Source organism: Balaenoptera acutorostrata, chromosome 3 (assembly GCF_949987535.1).
Source record: "Balaenoptera acutorostrata chromosome 3, mBalAcu1.1, whole genome shotgun sequence".
NCBI lineage: Eukaryota > Metazoa > Chordata > Mammalia > Artiodactyla > Balaenopteridae > Balaenoptera > Balaenoptera acutorostrata.
Window position 1 is genome coordinate 5121916 of NC_080066.1, and position 26719 is coordinate 5148634.

Consider the following 26719-nt stretch of genomic DNA (forward strand, 5'->3'; position numbering starts at 1 on the left):
CCATGTTTCTTTTAACATGGTAGCCCTGGCCATTCCCACTGACGGCTACTCATCTTTGTTGGGTCCTACTCCCAGCCTTTGCTCTTCCAAATTGAGTGTTAGTTGGACCTTCAAAAACTTTTCCATTTCTTTTCCACAAATCTAAGTCATAAATAGGGGAGATGAGTCTTGAACTTGGTATTCTCGTCCAATTAGTTCATCTTTAGTAGGCATTCTGGGGGCTTGTGGAACGGGTTTGTGGCCATTTTATAGTTTTAGGATAAATGCGGAGTTTCCATCTCTCTTTTTTGGTCCTTTATGATCTTTTAAGTGGACTTCAGGGAAAGGAGATTTAGACGTTAAGATGTTTTATATATTAACGTCTATTTTATACTGTGAATAATAACTTTATTTTTTTGTTTTGTAATTTTAGTTATACTACAAATTGTTTTTTATGTGTATATATATATATATATATATATATATATATAAACCCAAATGGAATTTGTGTATCATCCTAGGTGTTCTTATCTTTAAAGTGACTTTATACGTGGAATTTCTTCAATTTTTAAAATATTCAATTAGTAACGGGAGAAATCTGTAACAAAACATATTTGAAAATGTAGCTCCCCACCACAAGGTTGTTGATTTCTTGAAGTTATTTCTACTTTTATTTATATCCTCTGATTTACTGAAAATATGTAGCCTTGGTTACGCTATCCTTATGAATTTCCTCCCCCCAAGGAGTAGTTTAATATTTGTGAATGTGCCATTGTCCTGCAGTCCTCACAAATCTCTAATATTACTAAAACCAATCAAGCAGCCTGAAGACATCAGAAACCATTCTTTCTAGACAGGGAGATAAAAATGTCACCCAAATGAATGAAAAATTTTTTGGTGCATCAATTTTCTCTGTTTCTCACAGTACTCCTTCCTTTCCCTGTATTGAAAGTTTCCATTTGTGTATTCTAGTAGATATAGTAGACACTTGATATTTGGGATTTTTCATGAATCCTCCAATCCACGCATTTGAAAATGTTTAAAACCTTATACCCAAAAATGAGAAACCCCAACTTCCAGGAAGATTTTCAATGACTTGGACATTTTTTATATATCAAAACTTCCCAGTATTTTTTTTGTAAGTTATTTGATGAAAGTAAAGGCACTCCTGATGACAAATAAAAAAATAACAAAGGCAAAATGAGAGGCAGATGCTGGGAAAACTGGGAGAGTAAGGTAGGTTCACACACCAGATGGGGCTTCTGCACACCAGCCTGAGTTTCTGAGGGTTCAGATATTTGGGGCTGCTGGTCAAACCTATGAATGTTAAGTGACCAAATGCACATTTTCCCAGTGTTGGTCCTGTGCTGATAATATTTAAAGAATCATGTTTTTGTCAGGTTCTTTGATCTCTCAAGGATAAGCAAGATAATTCATATTTTATCAACCCACGTCTTCAATTACAAACCTTGTGGTAAAGATCCCTACTGTCAAATTTTAACACTGGGTTCAGAATTCCCATTGCAAATTTACACTTGGTTTTCCAATTAAAATGGGCTTTTGTGAGTCCCCTGCTGGTAGCCATTGGCTTGATAAAAAGTAACTTCATTTGCAGAAAGGGTGTTCAGGGAGCCCAGTGCAAGGCTGACTCTTCTGCTGTTGCCTTGAGCCCAGTTATGCTGAAATATTAAACTTTAGTAAATTAGGTGAAATTGCAGCTTCCTGGCTGATACAATAATGCCCTTTACTGTTTTTCTGGAAACCATCTTCAGCGTGAGTTGTCTGCACAATTCTTCAGCTCTGAGAAAGAAAATTCAGACTATCGTCCAAATCCAGACAACTTTTCCATTTTCAAGATAATTGTGCCCTATCCTGCTTATCTAATAGTGCTTAAACTTTCAAACTCATAGAATTGGATTACTTTATTATTTTAGCACCAGCTGAAGATAGCATTACTTTATCATACCCATCCTCAGATAAGCAGCTGGATCCCTAAAAATGTCAGTCTTAAGTAAAAGTAGCAACTTTTCCTTTATCGATTAATACATATTTTAATAGGAATAGAGCTATGGAAGGAAATCCTACTTCTAGTCACATTTATTTTCAGGTTTTTTTTTTCTTTTTCTCTTTAAGAAGAGCATTAATTCTGAGGCGTTTTATTCATTGACCAAACATTTATTGATCAACTGCTATGTGCAAAGTTCTGGTGCGTTTTCACCCAAGTATTTTAAACTGGAGTAAATGCAGAATTAGTAGAAAGGAACTAGGCAGGCTTGCATTTCTCTTCTTGATATATGCTGTGATTTATTCTGTGATGAAATCACTGGCGACAGCTTTATTGAGCTGTCTGGGCTGCTGGCTTCTCAAAGGCTCTCACATTGGTTTTTCAGGTTAAGACCTTATGCCTCTAGGAGAGCTCAGTTGAAATATATTTTTGTTACTAAGGTCACTAAAACCTTTGAAAGCACCTTTATCAAGGTCTTCGCAAGGTGGTAGAGTCCAAGGGTTGCTTTTGGAAAAATATATACAAAAGCAGATGGAATAGTCCAGTGAGCCCCCATATTACCACCATGGGGTTTAGGGTTTATGGATGTTCCTCCAGGGTTCAGAGTCAGTAGCAAAACCCAGGGAGGTTGCACAGTGGGCCCTGGGGCCACGCTCAGACAGAATAGCTTAGGGCCGAAAGAGGAGAGGCCCACGGCCAGATAAATAATTGGGAAGCCAGACTATATCACGCTGTCATGGGATCGTCTCCTCTAGTATATAATACACGAGATACTAACTAATCAATGAAATGCTAACCCATATGATCCAGCCCAACATGAATTAGAGCAGGGGTCTGACACGTTGTTCTGGAAAGGGTCAGAGAGTCAACATTTCCGGCCCTCTGGGCCGTCTGATCTTTGGGACCACGACTCAATTCTGTCCTTGCAGCGCAGAAGCGGCCCTAGATCAATAAATACAGCCGCACGCGGCCATTGATAACACAGAGGAATGGGGCAGGCGGTTGGTCCAAAGAAGCTCTTCACAGAAACGGGCAGGGGACGAGTTCGGCCTGCGGGCGGTAGTTTGCCCGACCCCTAGGGACGGCCTGGCCCCCGGAAATCCATTCGCCGTCCCTCTGAATCTGCCTTCAAGCAAGGGGAGGTGCTTGGAAGTCCCTAAAAGCCTCTGCGCGTGGGACGATCCAGCAGAGCGACTACTCCGTTTTCAAAGTTTTGGAAGTGGGCCCTCCCTCTTCTTTCGCCTCTCCGAGCCCTCGCTGTTCTCCGCAGGGGCGCAGAGCCAGGTGTGGTCCGCCTGGGCGGGCTGCGTGGGCTTCGGGGAAGAGCGCGCGGCCGCCCAGGGGCAGGTGAGGGCGCAGGAAAGTTGGAGCCCAATCAGCACGGCGTCCAGCTCCCGAGCCCCAACCTTCAGGTGACCCCGCGCGGCGGCGGCGGCGGCGACCGGAGCCCGCAGCAGCGCCGAGCGCCTCCGGGAGGAGAGGAGGCGAGCTGGGCGCCTCGCCACCGCCAGCCGGGCTGCCACAGCGATCCGGGGCTGGGCGGGAGCCGGGGGAGAGAGCCGGGCCGCGGCGGCTACCTCTGCCCGCCGAGACCGGGCGGGCGGGGCCGGGGGCGCGCGCCGCTGCCGCCGCCGCCCCTCCCTCCCCGCCGCCTTGAACGCTGGAGGTGTGCGTGGCTGCGGCGACGGCGGCGGCGGCGGGAGGCGCGACTCGGGGCCGCCCGGGCTGCGCTTCGCCGGGGCAGCGGCGGCGGCGGCGGCTGCGCCTGTGGCTCAGGATGCGGCCGGGAGGCGCGCTGCTCGCCCTGCTCGCCAGCCTCCTGCTGCTGCTGCTGCTGCGCCTGCTCTGGTGCTCGACCGACGCGCCCGCCCGCCCCAGGTAATCCACCGCCGCGCGCCCCGGGGGGGCCCCGGCCGCCCCCTCCCCCCGTTCCTCTCGGGCGCGCGGACTTTCGGTCGCTGCGAGGACGAGCCGACGGGCAGCGGCGGCCTGAGGGTGGGGTGGGACGGGGGCGTCCGGGAGGCGGGCTGGGTGCGTGGCGGGTATCGGAGGGGCGACGCTAGCCGCGGCCGGGCGCCGGCTGGGGCGCCGGGGGACCGGTCAGGGAGGCGAGGGAGCTGCGGCGCCGGACCTGCCGTCGGGTTTCCCGTCGGTCACCCGGGCTCTCCCGCGGGTCCGCGCTTTCCCTTTCTTCCCGCCCCGAGCCTCTTCGCAAACTCCGGGGTCTGGGAGCTGCGCCGGGAGCCAGGGCGCGCGAGGATGTCCCGGCCGCTGGGCTGCGAGCGCGAGGCCGAGCCTGCCAGCCCACTGCTCCCCAACTTAGTTTGCTTCCCGGCTGTGCAGGTTCTTGGTGGAGGAAAGCAGGGCGGCCATCCACAGCACCCGCGCCGCGCCGAGGACGCCCGGGAGCCCGCCGACCCGGCCCCCGCGCACCACGAACAGGTACCCGCGGCGCCGGGCGGCCGGAGGGCGGGGGCGCCGCGGCTCGGGGATGGGGCGCGGCTGCACCGCGGGGCTCGCTTCGACTTGTCTGTTGGGACCACACGATTGAGTGGATTTGAGAGAGAGAGAGAGGATGTGTGTGCCTACGCGCGCGTGTAACTCTCACACTCCCTCAACCTCGCCTGTAAAGCCTGCCCCTCGATGTGGATTTCTTCGAACCAAGGGAGATAGGAAAGCAGCTGCACTTTGAAAAAAATGGGTGCTGAGTTCCCCGCGCGATAATGGTGTGCTGAAAACCTCGAGAAGCAGCTCAGCGTGTCTCTTGAGAGGTTTGGTTGGTTTGCTTTGTGTCTTTATGCTTTCAAGTGCACCGGTGTAAGATTCACGTTTGGGAGCGTGGATTCTGTGCTCAGTGTTGATGTGTTTGTCCTTAGTGAATGGAGACAAAATTTTTCTTTGTCACTCCTGGGAGTATTTATCCATGTGCAATAATTATTTGGGTTTTATCTTTTCTTTTTAACCTGTCGTAAAAGTAACCCATTCTTAGTGCAGAAAGTTAGATGATATGAGAAATGGATTTAAAAATATTCACTCGGAGTCCCACCACCCAGAGATCATATTAAGGTTTTGGGTTTATATTCTTCCAGGAGTTTTTCCCATGTACATGTATTTGGGAAATATACTTAATATTTTATATTTTAAATATACTTTATTTTATATTTTAAATATACTTAATATATTATACTTAATATACTTGTACATTGTAATTTGTTCTGCCTTTTTCCCCTAAAAATCAGACATATATGTGTTATTACAATGTTTTTTTGTAAAACATTGCTTTTAATTGTTGCATAATTCATCGTATGAATGTGCCGTAACCTATATAACTTTGTATTTTTGGACACTTAGATTGTTCCCTGTTTTGTTTTGTTTGCTATTAATAATTCTATGAAGTACATCCTTGTATGTAGATCTTTATCTGCATTTTCAGTTCTCCGGGGTGGATTGATAGAAGTTGAATGATTAGATCAAAGAGTATGTACATTTTAGGTTCTGAATACATTTGGCCAGTTGCTTCCTGGATGGGTTGAATCAGTTTACATTTTCACCAGCAGGATCTACTGCTTTGAGCCTCAGCCTTGCTACTATTTTTGCTTCTTTTAATAAATTTATTTATTTTATTTATTTCTTTTTGGCTGCATTGGGTCTTCGTTGCTGCCCGCGGGCTTTCTCTAGTTGCGGTGAGCGGGGCCTCCTCTTCGTTGCAGTGCGCAGGCTTCTCATTGTCGTGGCTTCTCCCGTTGCAGAGCACGGGCTCTAGGTGCGCGGGCTTCAGTAGTTGTGGCGCACGGGCTTAGTTGCTCCAAGGCATGTGGGATCTTCCCAGACCAGGGCTCGAACCTGTGTCCCCTGCATTGGCAGGTGGATTCTTAACCACTGCACCACCAGGGAAGTCCCTATTTTTCCCATTTTGTATACTGTCTCTTTTCCTCTATGTCTTGTGAATCCCTTTTCCCCTATGTATCTTTCTGTGTATTCTTGGATCTTGGACCATCTTAATTTTCTGACTGCATGACTTAAGGCTCTGGTGTAGTTCCTGCATGACCATCAGAAGGGTTTGGGGGATCCCAGAAGGAATCTTGAAGTGCAGCACGACATTGCCTTCTGCAGCCTCCGACTGGAATCTCACAGTGTATCAGAGGCACTGAGAGATCCTGGGGTAACAAAGCTTTAGAGAAAAATATTAGCCTGTACTTTTACTTTATACAGGGTTGTGTATTATAGGTAGTAGTTTTCCAGTGAATTGGGGAGCGTTGCATCTTTTTCCAAGTCCTGGTACTGTTATACATTCTGGTGTTGTCCCTTGGGAAGACTTAGAAAGTACTAATTAAATTATCTGGTCATAGGCCTTTTTGGAGGTAAATCTTGGATGAATTTTTCAGCTTCTTTTGGCGTACTTCTTTTGGCGTACTTCTTTCTACTTGGCATACTTCTTGAGCTAATACAGGTAATTCATATTTTTTTCAGGATGTGGTTCATTTTATTAAGGTTTTATATTTTGTACCATTCTGTTGTATTTTTTCAAAACTTGTCTTTTGATCTACTTTATATCCCCTTTATCATTTATGATTGATGGTTTGTGCGGCAGGGGTACAAATTTTAATCCATACTACTCGGTTGTGTAGAGAAATTATAATTTTGATTTTTCTGTAGCTGGTCTGATCTCTTCCAAGAGCCCCAACTGTAGGTAGAAGGTATAAGTAATAGTATAATAATAATACTAAAAGCAATAAGGGTAGCCAGCATTTACTGAATGCTTATTGTGGACACTGATCTAAGTCCTTTACATTTATTAGCTCGCTTAATCTTCAAAAAATACCAAGAGAAAGTCTTAAGATGCTCACTTTATAGATGAGGGAACAGGCACAGGCAGATGGAGTCAACTGTCCAAAGTCACAGAGTTGACAAACTGTGGACCCAGGAGTCAGACCCAGGCCATGTGGACCCAGAATCCCACACTCTCAATCTGCCCGCTGTGTAGTCTTTCACAGGTGCTGGGCACGATGGAGTGTGTGTGTGTGTGTGTGTGTGTGTGTGTGTGTGTGTGTGTCCAGGTTAAAGCTTAGTCAGATGTGCCAACTTAAGCATCTCTTTCTGGTATGTTTATTCTCTCTGGGAGCAAATGCCCACTCTTTCAGATTGTTTCCACCGTCTTCTCTGACTTTCAGATGATACCCAGATCTAAGGGGGAGAGGGGCTGAGGTGCGGTGGTAGAGTTCAGAGGTGGGGTTCATGATCATGGTATCCTTTGACCCTCTAGTCTCCAAGGGGATGTTGTCCATTTCCCATCTGCTGGATGGGTACCCCGATGATAGCCAGCGATGAAAGCTGCAGTTTGTGGTTCATTCTTCTCCCTCAGGCCTTCCACCTGCTGGTACTCTCCACTGTCTTGGTCTCACCTGAGCTCCCATTAATGCTACATTTCAGGGATCCGGTGAAGATTCTCTTTTAGTTCCATCCTGAGTTGTCCTCTGCAACATTTGCTACAATGCTACTACCTCACCCAGCTCTAGCTGGCTAGCTTCAGCCAGCCTCCCCACTATTTTGGGGCCCTATCTAAACATACACGGACCAAGGCTGGTTCAGGAAGCTTAAGTATCAGTACCTCCCTCTACTTGCCCCACAAAGTGGATGTGACCCTATGTTAAGTTAGTTTCACGGTAGAAGACTGCCCAAGAAGTGATCTTTTTCCAGAGTCCTAATTGGGGGAGGAGACAAAGCCCCATCTACCCTTGTTGTTACCCTCACCTTTCTCCAAGCCAAAGCTCTCTCTTTCCTTTCTTTCTCCTTTTTCCATCTTTGCTCTAGGCTGGAAATGTGCAGGCTTCACCTGCATCATAGTTTCTTTTTTTTTTTGTCGTGACTCAAACCTGAGCCTTAAGGGTACATTGTGGGGACTGGGAGTAAAAAAAAAAAAAAAAAATTGGGAAAGCTCCAGGAGCTGAGTCTTGCAGGTAAGGTAGTTAATGTGCTAAAGAGGCATAATGGGAGGAATTTAGAGAATCTTTTCTTGGGGCTGTAGCAGATCCTATTTCGCTTGTCCAAAGCTGAATATTACCTTATTCTTTCTCTTTGCATTCTTTTAGGAAAAAGTCTTTATCTCTTTATACTCCCCCAAAGAATGCTTCAGAATAACTAGGGAAAAGTCATGTCAAAGTCAGAAAGACAAAAGAGAAAAATATACTAACAATTCTCAAAATATGACCCCATCACAATGGATTGTTTCTCTTTCTAGTAAACTTTGTCAGTATGCGATATTGGTTTGTTTGTTTTTCAAACAAACAGCTCTTGGATTTATTTCTCACTTCTGATGTATTTCTGTGTTCTATTTCCTTTATGTGGTTGTTTTTTTTGTTTGTTTTTTGGTTTGTTTGGGTTTTTTTTCCTTTGTGTTATTTTTATCTTTTAAAATATCATTCCTTTTTTTCCAACTTAATGTTTTGAAGTGAATGCTTCATTTATCGATTTTTCCCTTTTTCTTTGTAACAGCATTTACTACTATGCATTTTCCTTTGAATGCAGCTTTGCACCTGTTCTGTAAATTTGGATACATAGTGTTTTGGTTTTTAAAAATATATTCTAAATTATTTATAATAACATTAGAACATTTTAATTTTACCCCCATAGTTCTTTAGGAAAGTACTCTCCCCGACCCCCAGAGTAGCAGTTTTAACTTCCTTCAAGAACTTTTCCTTTGCATTCACAGCTTGTCTGTTTGGAGCAAGAGGCCTAGCTTTCAGCCTGTCTTTTAGGAGAATACTTTTAAATTTCCAAGTGGTTGGAATTTTTTTTCTTAAATATTAATTTAATATGTGTTCTTAAATAATATTAATTTCATTTTTGATTATAAAAGACACCAAATAAAATCCTGCCATAATGTGATAAGTGAGCTCCCAAATATTCAGTCATTAGACATGAGAGATCGGATTATTGTGACATTAATGACATGGCCAGAGCAAGTGTGTGTAACTGTCTGGTTTCGAATTCCAGGGTCCCTCCAAGGAAATCATCTAGGTCTCAGTTATGGTTTTCCATCTTTTAGTGGCAGTGTCCATTTTGGCTTTAATATCCACGGTGATGATTCAGGATCCTGTGGCTGGCTGGGACTTTCTGGATAGAAGCCACTGTTCTTTGAATGTCCTGCTGAGTTGGTGCCTCTTTCACTGGCCCATCTGGGAGGATTGGACTACAAGTCCACCAGAGTTGTGGGGACCCCACTTCCACTTCTCTGCTTTCCTAGAGAGGTTCACCTGCTATTGCCATTAATGACCTTTCTTTCCATTCCCTGTGACCCTTCCTCCCTGTAGTAGAACTTGATTTGTCCCTCTAGAGAACTGGGGTTCAGTAAAGGGCAGACATCAAAAGTCAGTCATGTTATATCCCAACTGATATTATTGTAGGGAGCATTACTGCAGAGATTTTATTGTATGTTTTTAGATGAACACACTGAAAAGGAAAACCACCTGTCATTTCAATGTCGAAAAAAATGCTAGTATTCATATTTTCAGTAATTTTATATGCACATATCTAGTAATTTTGCTATGCATATTTTGGTATGGATTAGTAACGTTTTTGTAAACAGCATCTGAGCTTTTCTTCATGTCATTAGTATTCTTCTGCAACATAATTTTTAGAGCATGGTGTTTGAACGTATGCACGTACTGTAATTTATTTATTCTTCCCTTTGGTCACTTCAGTTGTTTATTATTTTTGATTTTGATGTGTGCTCTAATATGAACAAATTTATAGCCTTACACACAATCTTGATTATTCAGATAAATTCCTAGAAGTGGAGGGGCTTGATCAAAGAATATGTGAAAATGTTAAAGTGTTGCTATGACTTGTCCAACAACAAAAGTTGTTCCAATTTATTCTTTTGTAAGCAGTATATGAGAGTGACCATTATCGCAAATTGTTGCCAGTTCTGTGCATTAGAGTTTCTTTTCACTTTTTAAAATTTCATACTCAAGAATAGTATTTCACTGTTGTCTTAATATGTATTTATTTGTTAACCATTGTGTTTAATTTTTAAGATGTTTGTTGACCATTTACATCTTCTTTTAAATTTTTTATTATTTAAAAAATTTTTTAAATTGAAGTATAGTTGATTTATAAAGTTGTGCCAATCTCTGCTGTTCAGCAAAGTGACTCAGTTTTACACATATAGACATTCTTTTTTCAATATCTTTTCCATTATGGTTTATCCCACTAGATTGGATATATTGATAGTTCCCTGTGCTATACAGTAGGACCCTGTTGTTTATCCATTCTAAATGTAATAGTTTGCATCTAGCAACCCCAAATTCCCAGCTCATCCCTCTCCCCACCCCCACCCATGACAACCACAAGTCTGTTCTTTATGTCTATGATTCTGTTTTGGTTTCATAGATAGGTTCATTTGTGCCAATTTTAGATTCCACATATAAGTGATATCATATGGTATTTATCTTTCTCTTTCTGATTTATTTCATTTAGTGTGAGAATCTCTAGCTGAATCCATGTTGCTGCAAATGGCATTATTTTGTTCTTTTTTTATGGCTGAGTAGTATTCCATTGTATATTTGTACTGCATCTTCTTTATCCATTCATCTGTCGATGGACATTTAGGTTGCTTCTGTGTATTAGCTATTATGAATAGTGCTGCCATGAACATAGGGGTGCATGTATCTTTTTGAATTATAATTTTGTCTGGGTATATGCCCAGGAGTGGGATTGCTGGATCATATGGTAAATCTATTTTTAGTTTCCTGAAGAACATACTGTTCTCCATAGTGGCTGCACCAACTTACTTACATTCCCACCAACAGTGTAGGAGGGTTCCCTTTTCTCCACACCCTCTTCATCTTCTTCTTTTTTAAAATTGGCTCTTCATAGCCTTGTCTCTTTTACTATAAAGATATTCTAGTTACTTGTTGATTTACAAGAGGTTTATAAGTGTCAAAAGCATCAAACTTTTATTTATCATGCATTTAAATTGGCTTTCTAATATAGTTAACATTTAATTATGTCTGTGGTTATTTAATCTGTAGAAGTTTTCAACTTTTCTGTATTCATGTCACTTATATCTATTTTTATTGTCAATTCTGCTTTTGAATTGATTAATTTATTGATAATTTATTGATATATTTAGTACCCTGAGATAAGTGGACATCTCTCATTTTAAAATATTTAAATCTTTCCTCCTTCTAGAACTTCTTTTAGCACATGGCAAAAGGGGTGGGCTTTTTATTAAGTTACTATTATTCTATTATATACTTTCTCCTTTGAAAATTACTATTTTTTAAATTTGAATTAAACAACTGCTTACAAATCTAAAAATACCATTTAGATTCTCTTTTCAGTGTTTGACATTTGTCTCTAAATGATCCTCTCCTCATTTCTTTTGTTTTGTTTCCATTCCTTTCTTGGTCAGTTGGCATGTCTTCTTTCTTCTAATAGTTTTAGCTTTGGAATGTGGATAGTAGTGTTTCTGAAACTTCAGATATTTAAGAATGCAATTCTTATTTTTCATCCATGAGTAGTTAATTATTGCATCACAACTCCACTTTAAAAAAATTTTCATCTTAAAACTTTCGTAAGATATTCCTCTATTTTCAGGCTGTTAGGACTCTGAGAGAGAAATAAAGGTAATATTATTTTTATTTCTTCATAAGTAACCTATTTGATCATTTGTTTTACTGGATTCTGTCAGGATTTTTTCTTGAACTGAAAATTTAAAAAATTCACAGTGCTATGTCTTTGCAACGACCTCTTTTGATTAATTTTGTCTATAAGCATTTTTAATCCACTGACCAGGTTATTTTTAAATTTAAAAAATTGTGTAGTATACCTTTGATTATTCGATGTGTTCCACAGAGTCTGCTTTTATTTTGAGAAGACAGTCTTCACTTTCTGTGTTCCGTCACTATACCTCTTACCCACCATCCCGGTCCCGTGCAAACAACTTCACTTCTCTTTCTGAGTCTGCTTTTGTCTTTGTCCTTTTCCTCTGCTCTCTGGTATGGCTTCTCAAATTTGTCCTCTACATTCCTGAATTATTTTTCTCTTCGTGTCAATTTTGTTTTGCCCTGTCTAAAACAGTATATCTATTACATTTTTAGATGTTACAATTTTTTCCTTCTTTCAGCCTGCTTCTTATCAGCTCAGTTTATATCTTAGAAAGCATCGAAGTCGCCTTTTAAACCTCACCTTCCATTTCTTCATATTTTCTTGAGAACATGAAGCAAATGCTTTCTAAAGGTTTCTTCTGTTTCTTATAGTAAATGTTTTTCTGAAGTATGATTTTTCTCTGCATCTTAAGAATAATGTTCTATCCCTAAGTTAGAGAATCTTTTAATAAGTTTTATAACTTGGGAGGCTTTTTTTACATATGTTAATTTATTTATTACATGCAGTAGAACTGATGAGGTAGGTATTATTCTAATTCCTATTTTTTTTTTTTTACTGAACTATAGTTGATTTATAATATTGTGTTAGTTTCAGGTGTATAGTAAAGTGATTCAGATATATAGATATATATATCTTTTAAGATTCTTTTCCATTATAGGTTATTACAAGGTATTGAATATAGTTCCCTGTGCTATACATTAAATCCTTGTTGTTTATCTATTTTATATATAGCGGTGTGTACCTGTTAATGCCATACTCCTAATTTATCCTTCCCGGGGGGCTTGTTTTTTAATTTATATATCCCCAAATGAGGAGTCCTTTCTCTGGCCTTGTGCTCATCAGAAAGAATGCCTTAGAACCCCCAGTGGCTCCCACCAAGTGCTGAAAGATCCCCCTTCTTAGAGCGTCCACCAGATGAGAGGCTGAGCCATTTAGCCCTTAAATAAATGTCTGATTTTTTAAAAATTTGAATTGAAAAACAAATCTGGCAAAATACAGGTAACATAAATTTTACTTATTTGGCTTTTTAAATACTGGACCTTAAAGCTATCTCTTGCTCCCCTGTCTTGACCTCATGACTGTCAGAAAGTGCCTATATTCCTGAGTGATCCTAATCAACCTGGACTTCTGCTGCTGCCAGGGATGGTGGGTGACATATGTCACCGGAAATCCAGAAAGGGCCGGGCTCCTGGGGCTCTCCCCATATCTGCCACCCCCTTCACATCCCAGGGTGTGTGAGATGGCTGATTCCCTTTCTATCCCCTTCCATTCCCTCAGTGCTGCTTTATAAATGATATGATATGATATGACATGGTATGATATGGAAATGACATGATATGGTAATGATACGGTATAGTATGATATGATGTAGTGTGGAATGATGTGATATGGTATGGTATAATATGGTATAGTATAATATGGTAATGATATGATATGTTATGATAATGATATAATATATGGTACAGTATGATATGCTATGATATGATGGTGGTGTAATCTCAAGAGGCTGTAGAAAGGCAGCAGTGCCTAAGCACTGGTACAGCAGCGCCCAAACCAGTTCCTGCTGCCTCAGGAAGCAGGTCCTTCCTGTGTGGGAGTAGCCACCTGATTTTCCGGTTGGGGCAGGCTCTCCATCTCAGGTAAATAAAGACAGGCAGTGGGAGGAAGATCAAAACCGCTCCAGTTTTTTTTCTCCCTAGACCTGCTCTGTTTCAGGGGTGAAAATTTACATCAGCTGCTGGTAATTTCTCCACGTGATGCCCTATTACTAATAACTTTTCCTCTCCCAACCTGACACATTTCTAAAGCAGCTATCTGTTGCCATCAAAATGCGTGGTTGTCATTTTGTGTAGACTTGTGTACTTCCGTAAGAATGTAAACAGTCTGGAAGAGGGAGAATCAGACCTTGTTGACGCCTCACTGTCTTACACTGAAAGTTGTGATAATGTTTTATTGGACATTTTTCTGTTGTCCATGCTCACACTGGGGTCATAACTGCGAGCTTCAGAAAATTCAAGATGAGCGTGAACTAGAGGTTGTAAAAAAAGAAGGCTGTAGAGCTAAACATAACTCTGGAACAGCTAGCTGATTTTTACCCTTTTACCCCTTTCCTCTGCACCCCGCCCTCCAAGTAGATGAAGGCTATTAAATTTTACTTTTGAGAATTGGCATCTTTACTTCTTTGCTTTTAGAAGTAATGGTACTCCGTGTGTCCTGATTTTGAAAATTCAGTATGTTTTAAAGCTGCTTGGAGTCTGGTTGCTGGGTTCCTTTGAAATGAGGCTTTACATCTTGCATTCTGCCTCCTTCCCTACTTCCCAATCCTATGTGTTAATTGCAGCTCTTCTTTTAAAGGTATACAGGGAGTTCTCCCCCATTTCTGCACTTCTGGTGTTCCCTGTTTGAAAATGGATGTATGGTGCTTCCCAGATTGACATTTTTTCAGTCCCTTCGTTCCCTGGTGCCTGTGTCATGCCTTTGGCTGCTCTGGTCTGGTGTAAGCTGCAGGGCACCATTGTCCAGGGGGAGGCAACCCAGAGAGAGGGCTTCAGAACACAGCCTTTAGTCCCTGCCAGGCTTCTGTGGGCCCATTGACATGCGGACAGCAAAGCCAGGATAAACCTGCAAGACATGAAGAAATGTTCTGCTCTTTCCTTTGCTTTGTAGGGGAAGTGGACAGGGGATCCGGAGTTCAGGAAGAAATGGTGTGCGATTGGCCCGACTCTCACTTCAGAGGTGGCTGGAGATGGAATTAAATTTTCTGTTTCATATCACTCCATTGCCTGCTTGACAGGGCCTCTCTTCACCGAGAGCCGGGGTGTTTCCTTTTATGACTTCAGAGGTGACATTAGGCCGTCAGCAGACAATACTGTTTGCACCGGGCAGTTCCCTTGCAATGTAAATCAAGGTGGCCTTAGCGCTGTCTGGACTTGTGCCCTTCATAGACATTTTCCTTGAACCAACAGGCATTAGGATGAAACAACAGAAAAAAAGCCTGCCTGCCTGGGGAAGGAATAAAGTTTTTTTTTTTTTTTTCAGGAGTTATAGAGAAGCACAAACATTTGGAAGGATTAGGTGCTAACAGAGGAAATATTGAGAGGTGAGGCTGGGACACAGCAGAAGGGATGTGACGAGAAGAAAAGGAAATAAATGCATCTCCTCATCTGTCAGGAGAAGTTATTCTTTTTAGAGCCACTAGCAGAAGCTGCTCTGTGGTTTCAGGGTGCAGAGGTTCTGCGACCTCTCATTTGGGGGCCGAAAAAGAGGCTCTTTAAAGGGCAATTGATGCTTTGAGTAAACTTTAGGGAAGTGTTCTCGCATTCTGGTGTCTTGTTTCATGTCTCCTTTTGCCATTAAGAAGATGGTTATGGCTTTAGTATACTTATCTGTACTCAGTAAGAGAGTTAGCTTGTCCAGGGCAGTTAAATCTATCTTGTCTGTACTTTCAGGTTTAAAAAACTTTATTTTGTTCCACGAAGTACTAAGAATACATGCTGTAGATAATCAGTCAGTAATTTCTTGGGAACAGTCATATCCATGGGCATATTATTTCTAAAGATAATTTTATAGGGCATAACCTGAGCTTTTGAAATTATTGAAAAATAATTCCCATTATCTTGTCAGTTACAGTTGTTAGTTCTAAAAACACTAGAATTCTCTAACACATAATTTTTAAACTATGGTATTCCAAAAAACTAAAGTTGTAGGTTGTAAAGACCATTAATTTTGAAACTGATTAAAATCTCCCACTGGCTCCTGGAATCTTAGTTGGATTCAACTGGTACCCTCACGTGCTGTCTCAGGAGGATATACTCAATATTCCATATATTCTTTTTGATATTATACCTCATTATTTCTGTACTCTGTGAGATATAATGTGTGATCCAAAATTTTGTGTCTGGAGTGTATTTTTTTATAGCATATGTGCTACTTTGTTATTTCAGGGGAACATCCGTATTTTAACATGTTTATATTTGTCACCATAGCTTTACTATTTGCACATTAAGTTTGTGGGCACATTTTTGTGTTTTTGATTTGGGAGTTTATCCAATACTCCCTGTTTATTTTGGGGCTGCAAAATACTCATGTTTTCCATGCCTGGGGACTTTTATTCATGAGATAGATTGTAGTTCGGTGAGGTCTGTGTCTTGTCTGTTTCTTTCACCAAAGTTATCTGGAACCCCCAGTGTGTTAGGATTTGAGTCCTCTTGCCTTGTGTCAGTAGTGGTACTAGGTTTTTGAAGGTACACGTTACCATGTTGCATTGCAAGAGAGCCATTTAACGAGCTTCCCTTGGTAAAATACCAGTGTTCGCAAAACCTGATTTATAATTGTGTGGTTGTGTGTGATTATATCAAATAAAATTTTGTAATTGGAGGATGGATTAAAACTGCAGGGTTGAAAACTCATATCTGCAAACATTTCTTAAAGGGAGAACATATTGATACATTAACAAAAAATTTGAATAAGTAGACGGGAACTTTTATGATACTTGTACTCCTAGGAGAATTTTTTTCTAATAAAAAATTTAGAGGTTAGTGATCATTTATCTCTGCAGTCCATCATAGAACTGCTGCTTCTGTGGGGTTTTGAGAACTCTTTGAAAATTCACAGAGCATTGGAAACTTTTCATAGAAATGTAACTTTAGGGTAAATAATGATTTTAAAAAATGCATGGCCAAAGCAAAGATTTAGTGTTCCTCATATTTATGCTGGACTTCTGATGGAAGATCCTTTTAAACCAAGATGCATATTCTAAGCTAGAAGGTCGCCACATAAAAATTGATTGTATAGTGTATTAACTACTCATGTATGTAAACTATAGGCTGGTTTCTTAGTAAAGCTCTAGCAATCTGAAAAAAGTGTAGGTTTTACAGAATTTTGAACACTATAGGATTTCCTCCATTTTTCTCAAGAGTGGTGAGAATAAGACATGTATCACATTTAAAAGATTGTTTAATATCATCTTTACTATAAAAATCAGTAGAGGGCTGGTGTTTGGGGTAGTTTCAAATGTGGAACTTTCAGGGGTTTTTTAATAAATGTAATTAATTTTGTAAATGTAATTTAAAAATCTATGAATTTTATTCAGTGTAACAAATTCTTTAAAATGAAACTTATTTAAATTAATTAACAAGTTTAGAGGCGGGACTTCCAGATGGTGGAGTGAGGGTAGTGTCTACATGCCCCTGGATCTCTACATGCAAAAAAATGAGTTTAGACTCTTACCTGACACTATACACACAAAATTAACTCGACATGGGTCATAGCCTTAAGAGCTAAAACCATAAAGCTTCTAGAAGAAAACACAGAAAATTTTCGTGGCCTTGGATTAGGTAGGGTTCTTAGATACAACACCAGAAGTGTAATCAATAGAGGAAAAAATTGATAAATTATAATTTTATCAAAATTAAAAGCTTTTGTGCTTCCACATACACCGCTAAGAATATTAAAAAGATAACCCACAGATTGGGAGAAAATATTTGTAAATTGTGTATCCAATAAAAGATTTGTATGCAGACTATATCAAGAGCTCTCACAAGAAGACATCTCAATTTAAAAATGGGCAGAAGATTTGAATAGACATTTCACCAAAGAAGATATACAGATGATATAAATGGCCAATAAGCATATTAAAAAAATGTTTAACATCATTAGTCATTAGGGAAATACAGATCAAAACCACAGTGAGGTCTCCACTTCACACCTTTTGTGATGGCTCTTCTAGTAGTTCCACCATGAGTGGGGCAGCTCCCTCCTGAAGCTCATGACAGTAGTCCTTGTTATGACCCAAGAAAGGTTTATTACACAAAGTGGGATGTCCCGAGGTGGGGAGGGGAGGATGGCTCTCCAGGAAAATTCAGGAACAGAGAGAAAGAGAGGGAGAGAATAGTGAGTACACAGGAGTTTTGTAGACACCTTATGAGTCCACAGATAATCCTAAGACCTTGAAGCAATTTACGTTTGAGGAATTATTACAAGAGTGACTAAAAATCAGTATCCCTTTGGCTCCAGGAGTTGTAATTTCTCATTTTTTCTTATTATGAAAGCCATGAGCTTTGCCATCCTGAGTCCTGTAACAATCCCTCATTCAAATTGCCATAATCAGTGGAGCCAGAGCTGACCTCCTATTGAAGAATGTTGGTGCTGGGAACAAAGTTAAGATCTTCCTTTCCTCATAGAAAGATGCACACAGTGACAGGGGATGTTGAGCCTGTGTTTTACAGTTTAAAATACATAAACGTGTGTCTGTTATACCACAGAGTATGATGAGACCCACTGTTACAGTTTAAAAGAAGGCACCAAGACATCTGTTTCCTACAAAGGGGGACCTCTAGTTAGCTAACCTTTAAAATGGTTATATCAGGGACAGGGGAGGGCAGCAGTCTTTGGCAGACAGCTTTCTTAAGGCATATAGAGTAGTCTGTTTGGGGGGGAAGGTCCCTCATTTTCAGTAGGCCCCATTTTTTTATCTGCCTTCATCTGGGCTCCAGGTTTGAGAAAGGATGGCAGAATGGGCAGGTGTTGTTAAGTGGGAAAGGGAATTCTCCTTGGGTTTAATAGATCTGTAGGTGAGTAGTGTTCTCTTTTATGGCTAGAATGAGGAGAAGAGGGACCCTTGTTATATTTTGGTAAGATGTCATAAGACTTAAAAGTCAAGAGCTCCAGGTAACTATGGCAGAGGGCAAAAGAGATTTATCTGGGAGACCACTGTCCATTTTGTAATATCATGAGGGTGTCTTTGAATAGGTCATATGTCTCTTTATTAGGACTCTTTATTAGGACTGCTGCCTGTAGACAATAGGAAGAATGGAATTCCCAGCGATGCCTGTTTTATGACTCATGACTACACTGAGTGAGTAGCGTGTACCCCAATCAGAGTGGATAATATCTGGGGACCCAAAGGGAACTAACAGAGTTTTGGTGAGACCTACAGCAGTGGTGTCAGCAGTAGCATACTGGGAAGGATAAACCCAAAGTAGGCCCACATAAGTATTAATCACTGTGAGGCCATAGTGACTTATGCCCACAAATTGGGACAACAACTCAATACAGTCAATTTGCTAATGAATGAAGGGACATTTGCTCCTTGGTATAATCCTCATTGGTCACAATGCCAGGACAGAACAGGCCACAGAAATCGCATTGGGAGGCTAAGGTTTTGGTTACAGCCAGTGGCATTGTGATACCATGGTGTTTGATACCATGTTTAAGAATCCAAGGTCCACAGTGACTGGGCCCTTAGAGCCAAGGAAATGGGAGTGCTATATGAGTTTACTTAATAAATGTGAGCAAGTTGGTTAGCTATGGCATTAAAGTGAGCCTTTTCCATGGGACCTTTAGAATGAGCTGAGTCATGGGAGACTTCAATATAGTATATTAAAGCAGTAGTATATTCCCAGTGTGGAAGGCCCCATAGGGAACAATCCTGAATATGAAATCTAGTTTGTGCTTGTTGGTTAGACCAAACAGTGGACCCATTAGCTACCCCCAAGGAGTCTGTAAAAATATGGACAATGAACATTTACTGAGGGACTCCTCCAGTGCCCACGTGACTGACCTTGTGGCCCATCCTTTATCTACTGTGTCTTGGCAGTGGGATGGAAAGAAGTAACTCTCCGGTGGATTCACATGGGATGGTGGTGCTCTTGTCCATAAAATAAATGGATTCCCTTTCTTCTGGACTCAGGGGACCTTGCAAGTGGTCTGTGGGGCCAGGTGAGGGGCCATCTTTCTCGGGCAAGGAGACTCCAGAAAGCATGAGAATTAGTGTGTAGAGTTTCCACAGTAAAGAAACCACCAGATGCCACTGGTGGCATTGTTAGCTGGGTGGCTTTTGGGGTGGCCTCCAGGGCCTGTCATTGGGGTGCCCTTCATTCAGATTGACCTGATTTTCTTGTGATTGCCTAAATAGATCTTAATGAAATGAGTAGATGGGATGTATGTTGCTTCCAGAAGCCAAATAGGCAAGTAGATGTTGGGCTTGAGAGGCCGGGAAGTTGGGTTATTGACTGGAGATGGTTTGGAGCAGCCTTCTGGGGACCAAACGATGCCCCCAAATTAAACTGAGGTGGTAGAGTCTTGGATCTTTTGGGGTGCAGTGACCCAACTGTGGTTAGTCAAAATCTGGACCACAGTTTGAATGTTTTGTGCAGTAACTTCATGAGTTTCTGGCCTCGGTAGAATATTGGCAGTCAAAGGCCATAGCTGGTGTTTGAGAACAGAGCAAACCCATGAAGGTCCTGTCTGCATACATGGTGGGGATATATATATATATTTTTGGCTACGCCCTGCAGCATGTGGGATCTTACTTCCCCGACTAGGGATCGAACCTGTGCCCCTTGCAGTGGAAGCGTGGAGTCTTAACCACTGGACCACCAGGGAAGTCCCCCATGGTGGGGATATTGATGTAGCCCACAGGTAATTGAGTGAGGGTATATCGGGGCACCTCATAGATAGATGCAAATTGCGACTGTGAAGCTGGAGAAATGGGGACAGAATAAAATAGATTAGTGAGATCGGTAACTCCTGGGATCTACCTCACGGAAGGTATCCTACCACCCCCGCTCCCCGCCGATGATGTTTATAAGCTTTCTTGTCTAAGGAGTCTTATTCTCAATTGTCGGGATTTGAGTTTTCACCCTGTGGCTTCTCTTTAGTGGCAGAATTAACTTGTGAATTTTCCTTTTTAAGTTTAATAAGGCTGTGACATGTTGAAATGCTAGAGCATTAAGAAGGATTCATAGTCTTTGTCGATGACCTTTAAGAATGCATTAGGTTTTTGTTTTTTGTATTTTGGATCTTTAGGAGGTGAGAAGATAAAGCTGGTTAACATTTGAGTTTTAGCTCCTGGATGCCAAGGGCGAGTCCCTCTGTGCCCCTGAAGATCAGGAACTTTATGGCAAAATCAGGGGCAGGAACAGCTGCAGAGGTACTTGGTGTTCTGAGTGTTCTAATTAACCATTTCCTCTCGGGGAATGAGCCTCAGCGGGCCACAGGGGGATAGCTCTGCATCCCAGCTCACCTGGGGGCCCCCCACTGGCTCACTGGGGCAGTGGTGGTGGTAGAATCAGCGAGCGGCATCACAGTTGTGCTGGAGGCGACAGACGCAGGTGGGAGATGCGACTTGGAGACTGCTGGCACTAGCCAGTCAACAGTGGAAGTGCAAGTGCTATGACTTTGAAAAAGAGTTTGAGGGGGACCTTCAAGATGGCAGAGGAGTAAGACGAGGAGATCACCTTCCTCCCCACAGATACATCAGAAATACATCTACATGTGGAACAACTCCTACAGAATACCTACTGAACGCTGGCAGAAGACCTCAGACTTCCCAAAAGGGAAGAAACTCCCCACATACCTGGCTGTGTGGCTGACAGGATCTTGGTGCTCTGGCCGGGTGTCAGGCCTGAGCCTCCGAGGTTGAAGAGCTGAGTTCAGGACATTGGACCACCAGCGACCTCCCAGCCCCATGTAGTATCAGTTGGCGAGAGCTCTCCCAGAGATCTCTGTCCCACCGCTAAGACCCAGCTCCACTCAATGGCCAGCAAGCTCCAGTGCTGGACACCCCATGCCAAACAACTAGCAAGACAGGAACACAACCCTACCCATTGGCAAAGAGGCTGCCTAATATCATAATAAGTTCACAGGCACGCCAAAACACACCACTGGACACGGTCCTGCCCACCAGAAAGACAAGATCCAGCCTCATCCACCAGAACACAGGCACCAGTCCCCTCCACCAGGAAGCCTACACAAAGTGAACCAATCTTACCCACTGGGGGCAGACACCAAAAACAACAGGAACAATGAACCTGCAGCCTGCGAAAAGGAGACCCCAAACCCAGTAAGTTAAGCAAAATGAGAAGACAGAGAAACACACAGCGGATGAAGGAGCAAGGTAAAAACCCATCAGACCAAACAAATGAAGAGGAAATAGGCAGTCTACCTGAAAAAGAATTCAGAGTAATGATAGTAAAGATGATGCAAAATCTTGGAAATAGAATGGAGAAAATACAAGAAACGTTTAACAAGGACCTAGAAGAACTAAAGAGCAAACAAACAATGATGAACCACACAATGAATGAAATTAAAAATTCTCTAGAAGGAATCAATAGCAGAATAACTGAGGCAGAAGAATGGATAAGTAACCTGGAAGATAAAATAGTGGAAATAACTACTGCAGAGCAGAATAAAGAAAAAAGAATGAAAAGAATCAAGGGCAGTCTCAGAGACCTCTGGGACAACATTAAACACACCACCATTCGAAATATAGGGGTCCCAGAAGAAGAAGAGAAAAAGAAAGGGACTGAGAAAATATTCGAAGAGATTATAGTTGAAAACTTCCCTAATATGAGAAAGGAAATAGTCAATCAAGTCCAGGAAGCGCAGAGTCCCATACAGGATAAATCCACAGAGAAACACGCCAAGACACATATTATTCAAACTATCAAAAATTAAATACAAAGAAAAATTATTAAAAGCAATTAAATACAAAGAAAAATTATTAATTATTAAATATTAAATTATTAAAATTATTAAAATTTTAAAATTAAAATCATTAAATTATTAAAATTATTAAAATCAATTATTGAAAATTATTAAAATTATTATTAAATTATTTAAAATTATTAAAATTATTAAAAAATAATTATTATTTAAAATTATTAAAACAACAAATAACATACAAGGGAATCCCCATGAGGTTAACAGCTGATCTTTCAGCAGAAACTCTGCAAGCCAGAAGGGAGTGGCAGGACATACTTAAAGTGATGAAAGGGAAAAACCTACAACCAAGATTACTCTACCCAGCAAGGATCTCATTCAGATTCAATGGAAAAGTTAAAACCTTTACAGACAAGCAAAAGCTAAGAGAGTTCAGCACCACCAAACCAGCTTTACAACAAATGCTAAAGGAACTTCTCTAGGCAGGAAACACAAGAGAAGGAAAAGACCTGCAATAACAAACCTAAAACAATTAAGAAAATGGTAATAGGAACATATATATCGATAATTACCTTAAATGTAAATGGATTAAATGCTCCAACCAAAAGACATAGACTGGCTGAATGGATCCCAAAACAAGACCTGTATATATGCTGTCTACAAGAGACCCACTTCAGACCTAGGGTCACACACAGACTGAAAGTGAGGGGATGGAAAAAGATATTCCATGCAAATGGAAATCAAAAGAAAGCTGGAGTAGCAATTCTCCTATCAGACAAAATAGACTTTAAAATAAACACTATTACAAGAGACAAGGAAGGACACTACATAATGATCAAGGGATCAATCCAAGAAGAAGATATTACAATTGTAAATATTTATGCACCCAACATAGGAGCACCTCAATACATAAGGCAAATGCTAACAGCCATAAAAGGGGAAATTGACAGTAACACAATCATAGTAGGGGACTTTAACACCCCACTTTCACCAATGGACAGATCATCCAAAATGAAAATAAATAAGGAAACACAAGCTTTAAATGATACATTAAACAAGATGGACTTAATTGATATTTATGGGACATTCCATCCAAAAACAGCAGATTACACTTCTCAAGTGCTCATGGAACATTCTCCAGGATAGATCATATCTTGGGTCACAAATCAAGCCTTGGTAAATTTAAGAAAATTGAAATCGTAGCAAGAATCTTTTCTGACCACAGCGCTATGAGACTAGATATCAATTACAGGAAATAATCTGTTAAAAATACAAACACATGGAGGCTAAACAATGCACTACTAAATAACTAAGAGATCACTGAAGAAATCAAAGAGGAAATCAAAATATACCTAGAAACAAATGGCAATGAAAACACGACGACCCAAAACCTATGGGAAGCAGCAAAAGCAGTTCTAAGAGGGAAGTTTATAGCAATACAATCCTACCTCACGAAACGAGAAACACCTCAAATAAACAACCTAACCTTACACCTAAAGCAATTCGAGAAAGAAGAACAAAAAACCCCCAAAGTTAACAGAAGGAAAGAAATCATAAAGATCAGATCAGAAATAAATGAAAAAGAAATGAAGGAAACTAGCAAAGATCAATAAAACTAAAAGCTGGTTCTTTGAGAAGATAAACAAAATTGATAAACCATTAGCCAGACTCATCAAGAAAAAAGGGAAGAAGACTCAAATCAACAGAATTAGAAATGAAAAAGGAGAAGTAACAACTGACACTGCAGAAATACAAAGGATCATGAGTGCTACATTTAGCTTTTTTATTTAGTTATTTATTTATTGGCTGTGTTGGGTCTTCGTTGCTGTGTGTGGGCTTTCTCTAGTTGCGGCAAGCGGGGGCTACTCTTCATTGTGGTATGTGGCTTCTCATTGCGGTCGCTTCTCTTGTTGCGGAGCGTGGGCTCTAGACGTGTGGGCTTCAGTAGTTGCGGCTCACAGGCTCTAGAGCGCGGGCTCAGTAGTTGTGGCGAATGGGCTTAGTTGCTCCGCGGCATGTGGGATCTTCCTGGACCAGGGCTCGAACCCGTGTCCCCTGCATTGGCAGGCGGATTCTTAACTGCTGCGCCACCAGGGAAGTCCCAAGCTTTCTTGAGGCACCAGGAGGCCTTTTGGGGTCCAGAGTTAGGTCAGGTTGGTTAGGTGCTCTCTCCCTTAGAGGCTGAGCCTGGCTTGGTGTCCAGGAAGTACTTCATTGCTCTCCATATTTGCTACCACTGAGGGAAGACTGATCTGCAGAGGGCAGGAGAGAGTTGGTGGATTCAGTATACGGTTGCCAAACCGATTTTCCAGAAAGAGTGAGGCATAGAGATTTTTTCATCTTGAGCCAATTTTTAAAGCTATATTAAAGTATAATTTACATGTACTAAACTGCATATGTTTGAAGTATTATAAGTTAATAAGTTTTCACCTAGGTATGAACCTCGAAACCATCATCAGAGTTCTGATAATGCCCATATTTACTTCATGTGCTATTATTATCTCTCCTTGCCCTTCCCACCTCTCCAGGTAACCATTGATGTACTTTCCTTTAGAATAGATACGCTTGCATTTTCTTGAATTTATCTGATTGGAATCATAAACTGTTTACTGGGTTTTTCTTCTGGTTTCCTTTGTTTCATAGTTATTTGAGATTCATCAGTGATATAAACGAATAGCTCATCTCTTTATTTTTTGATGAGTAGCATTCTCATCTGGATGTACCACTGTTAGGTTACCCGTTCATCTTTTTATGGACGTTTAGGTTATTTCTAGGTTTTCACTCTTGAAAATAAAGCTGCTACAAAATATATATATATACACATATCTCAACAATATTTAAACCTCTCTCGCCTCCTCGCTTCCAAGATGACCAAGAAAAGAAGGAATAATGGTCATGCCAAAAAGGGCCGTGGCCACGTGCAGCCTATCTGCTGCACCAACTGTGCCGGATGCGTGCCCAGGGATAAGGCCATTAAGAAGTCTGTCATTCGGAACATCGTAGAGACCGCAGCCATCAGGGACATTTCCGAAGCGAGCGTTTTCGACGCCTATGTGCTTCCCATAGTCTATTGGAAACTGCATTACTGTATGAGTTGTGCCATTGACAGCAACGTAGTCAGGAGTCGTTCTCGGGGAGCCCGGAAGGACCGAACACCTCCGCCCCGATTTAGACCTGCGGGTGCTGCCCCATGACCTCCGCCAAAGCCCATGTGAGGAGCTAAGTCCTTAAAGACTGAAGAAATACTGTCCCCTGGGAAGACAATAAAGTGGAAATTATACTTTAAAAAAAAAAAAAGGTAGGTACCGTCTACCTTTTTTTTTTTTAATTTTTTGGCTCTTTTATTTGTTATGTAAAATTCACATTTTACAACTGTGGGTAGAGGAATTACAATCACAATTCCTTAGCACCATGGTAGCATTACTGTGGTAGTACCCCTAGATGAGGGAATGGTATGTGAAGTTCACAAAGTACAAATTGACAGCTCTGTAACATAAAATCCAAAATTAGTAAAATGATTTTTAGATAAAAGTCAAAACAAAATGGAGCAACTCGTATTACTGTCATAAAAGCCTGCCTACAAAAAGCCCAAATCAATGGCGATGACGAGTTTTGAGTGGCAAAGAATTTAAAGGGAGACTAAAAATCATGGTTTATTTGTTGGATGAAACCAGCCTTGGAATTTAAGAAAATCACATTTTAAAGTGTAAGCACAGTTATAAAAAACAGTATTTGAAAATTTTCATTTTTGCTTATTCTCATTTTCAGCAATCATAAAAATGTGAATCCAATCCCATCAGTACAAAACAGTTCCAAGAATATAATTCGTGTCTCAAATATTCCTATCAGAGCATTAAGGACCACCTGTAAATAGGTATGTCAGTTCTAACTGAAGACCAAAAACTGGATTAGGGAGAAGATAAATCTGAAAGTAAAATAATGGTTTCATACTTTGGCAGTTTAGAAAATTAAATAATTTTAAACCTCAATGGAAGAATGTACTGTGAGGAAACAATCCTAACAAAAAAAAAAAATATTTTTTTTTCACTTTTGCAATTCAATTTATTTGCTGTTTTACAACTTATATTTCCAAAGGCTTTTACAATGTCATATTTTCTTGATTTTTGATACAATGCTTTAATAGTTCAATCAAGAGAGATATCATATGATGCAATATTTAGCTCTTCCTTGAAGCTGGAACTCAGCAATTTGTTTCCTCTAGAGCTGCTGGGTATTGCCTAAACTTTATAACATCTGCCTCGAATCTCTGTTACTTTGCAGGGGAACTTGGTTTTTGATTTCTCACAGTTACATTCCAATGATTTGTGAGAGGCTCTCCTGGACTGCAGTCCCTCTGGCTTGGGCATAGTGTGTTTTCTTTGGAGGCTGACACCAGTGCTT

The 26719-nt window shown here is 41.1% G+C and overlaps 2 protein-coding genes across 2 annotated transcripts in view; both read left to right on the forward strand.

Annotated features, from left to right (window-relative positions):
* The first annotated feature begins 3761 nt into the window (after nt 1-3761).
* ST8SIA6 (ST8 alpha-N-acetyl-neuraminide alpha-2,8-sialyltransferase 6) overlaps nt 3762-26719 on the forward strand; it is a 131897-nt gene continuing 108939 nt past the window's right edge. Inside the window, exons 1-2 of the mRNA XM_057543961.1 lie at nt 3762-3862; nt 4328-4426. Coding sequence (XP_057399944.1) covers nt 3762-3862; nt 4328-4426 — 200 coding nt within the window. The remainder of the gene's footprint in view (nt 3863-4327; nt 4427-26719) is intronic.
* LOC103016686 (40S ribosomal protein S26-like) lies at nt 25186-25512 on the forward strand. Its single transcript, XM_028162436.2, has one exon. It carries the CDS (start codon nt 25186-25188, stop codon nt 25510-25512), a length of 327 nt encoding a protein of 108 aa, XP_028018237.2.

What these genes read in the sequence shown, in the direction of transcription:
- LOC103016686 (XM_028162436.2), top strand. Translation starts at nt 25,186, where the DNA reads ATGACCAAGAAAAGAAGGAATAATGGTCATGCCAAAAAGGGCCGTGGC.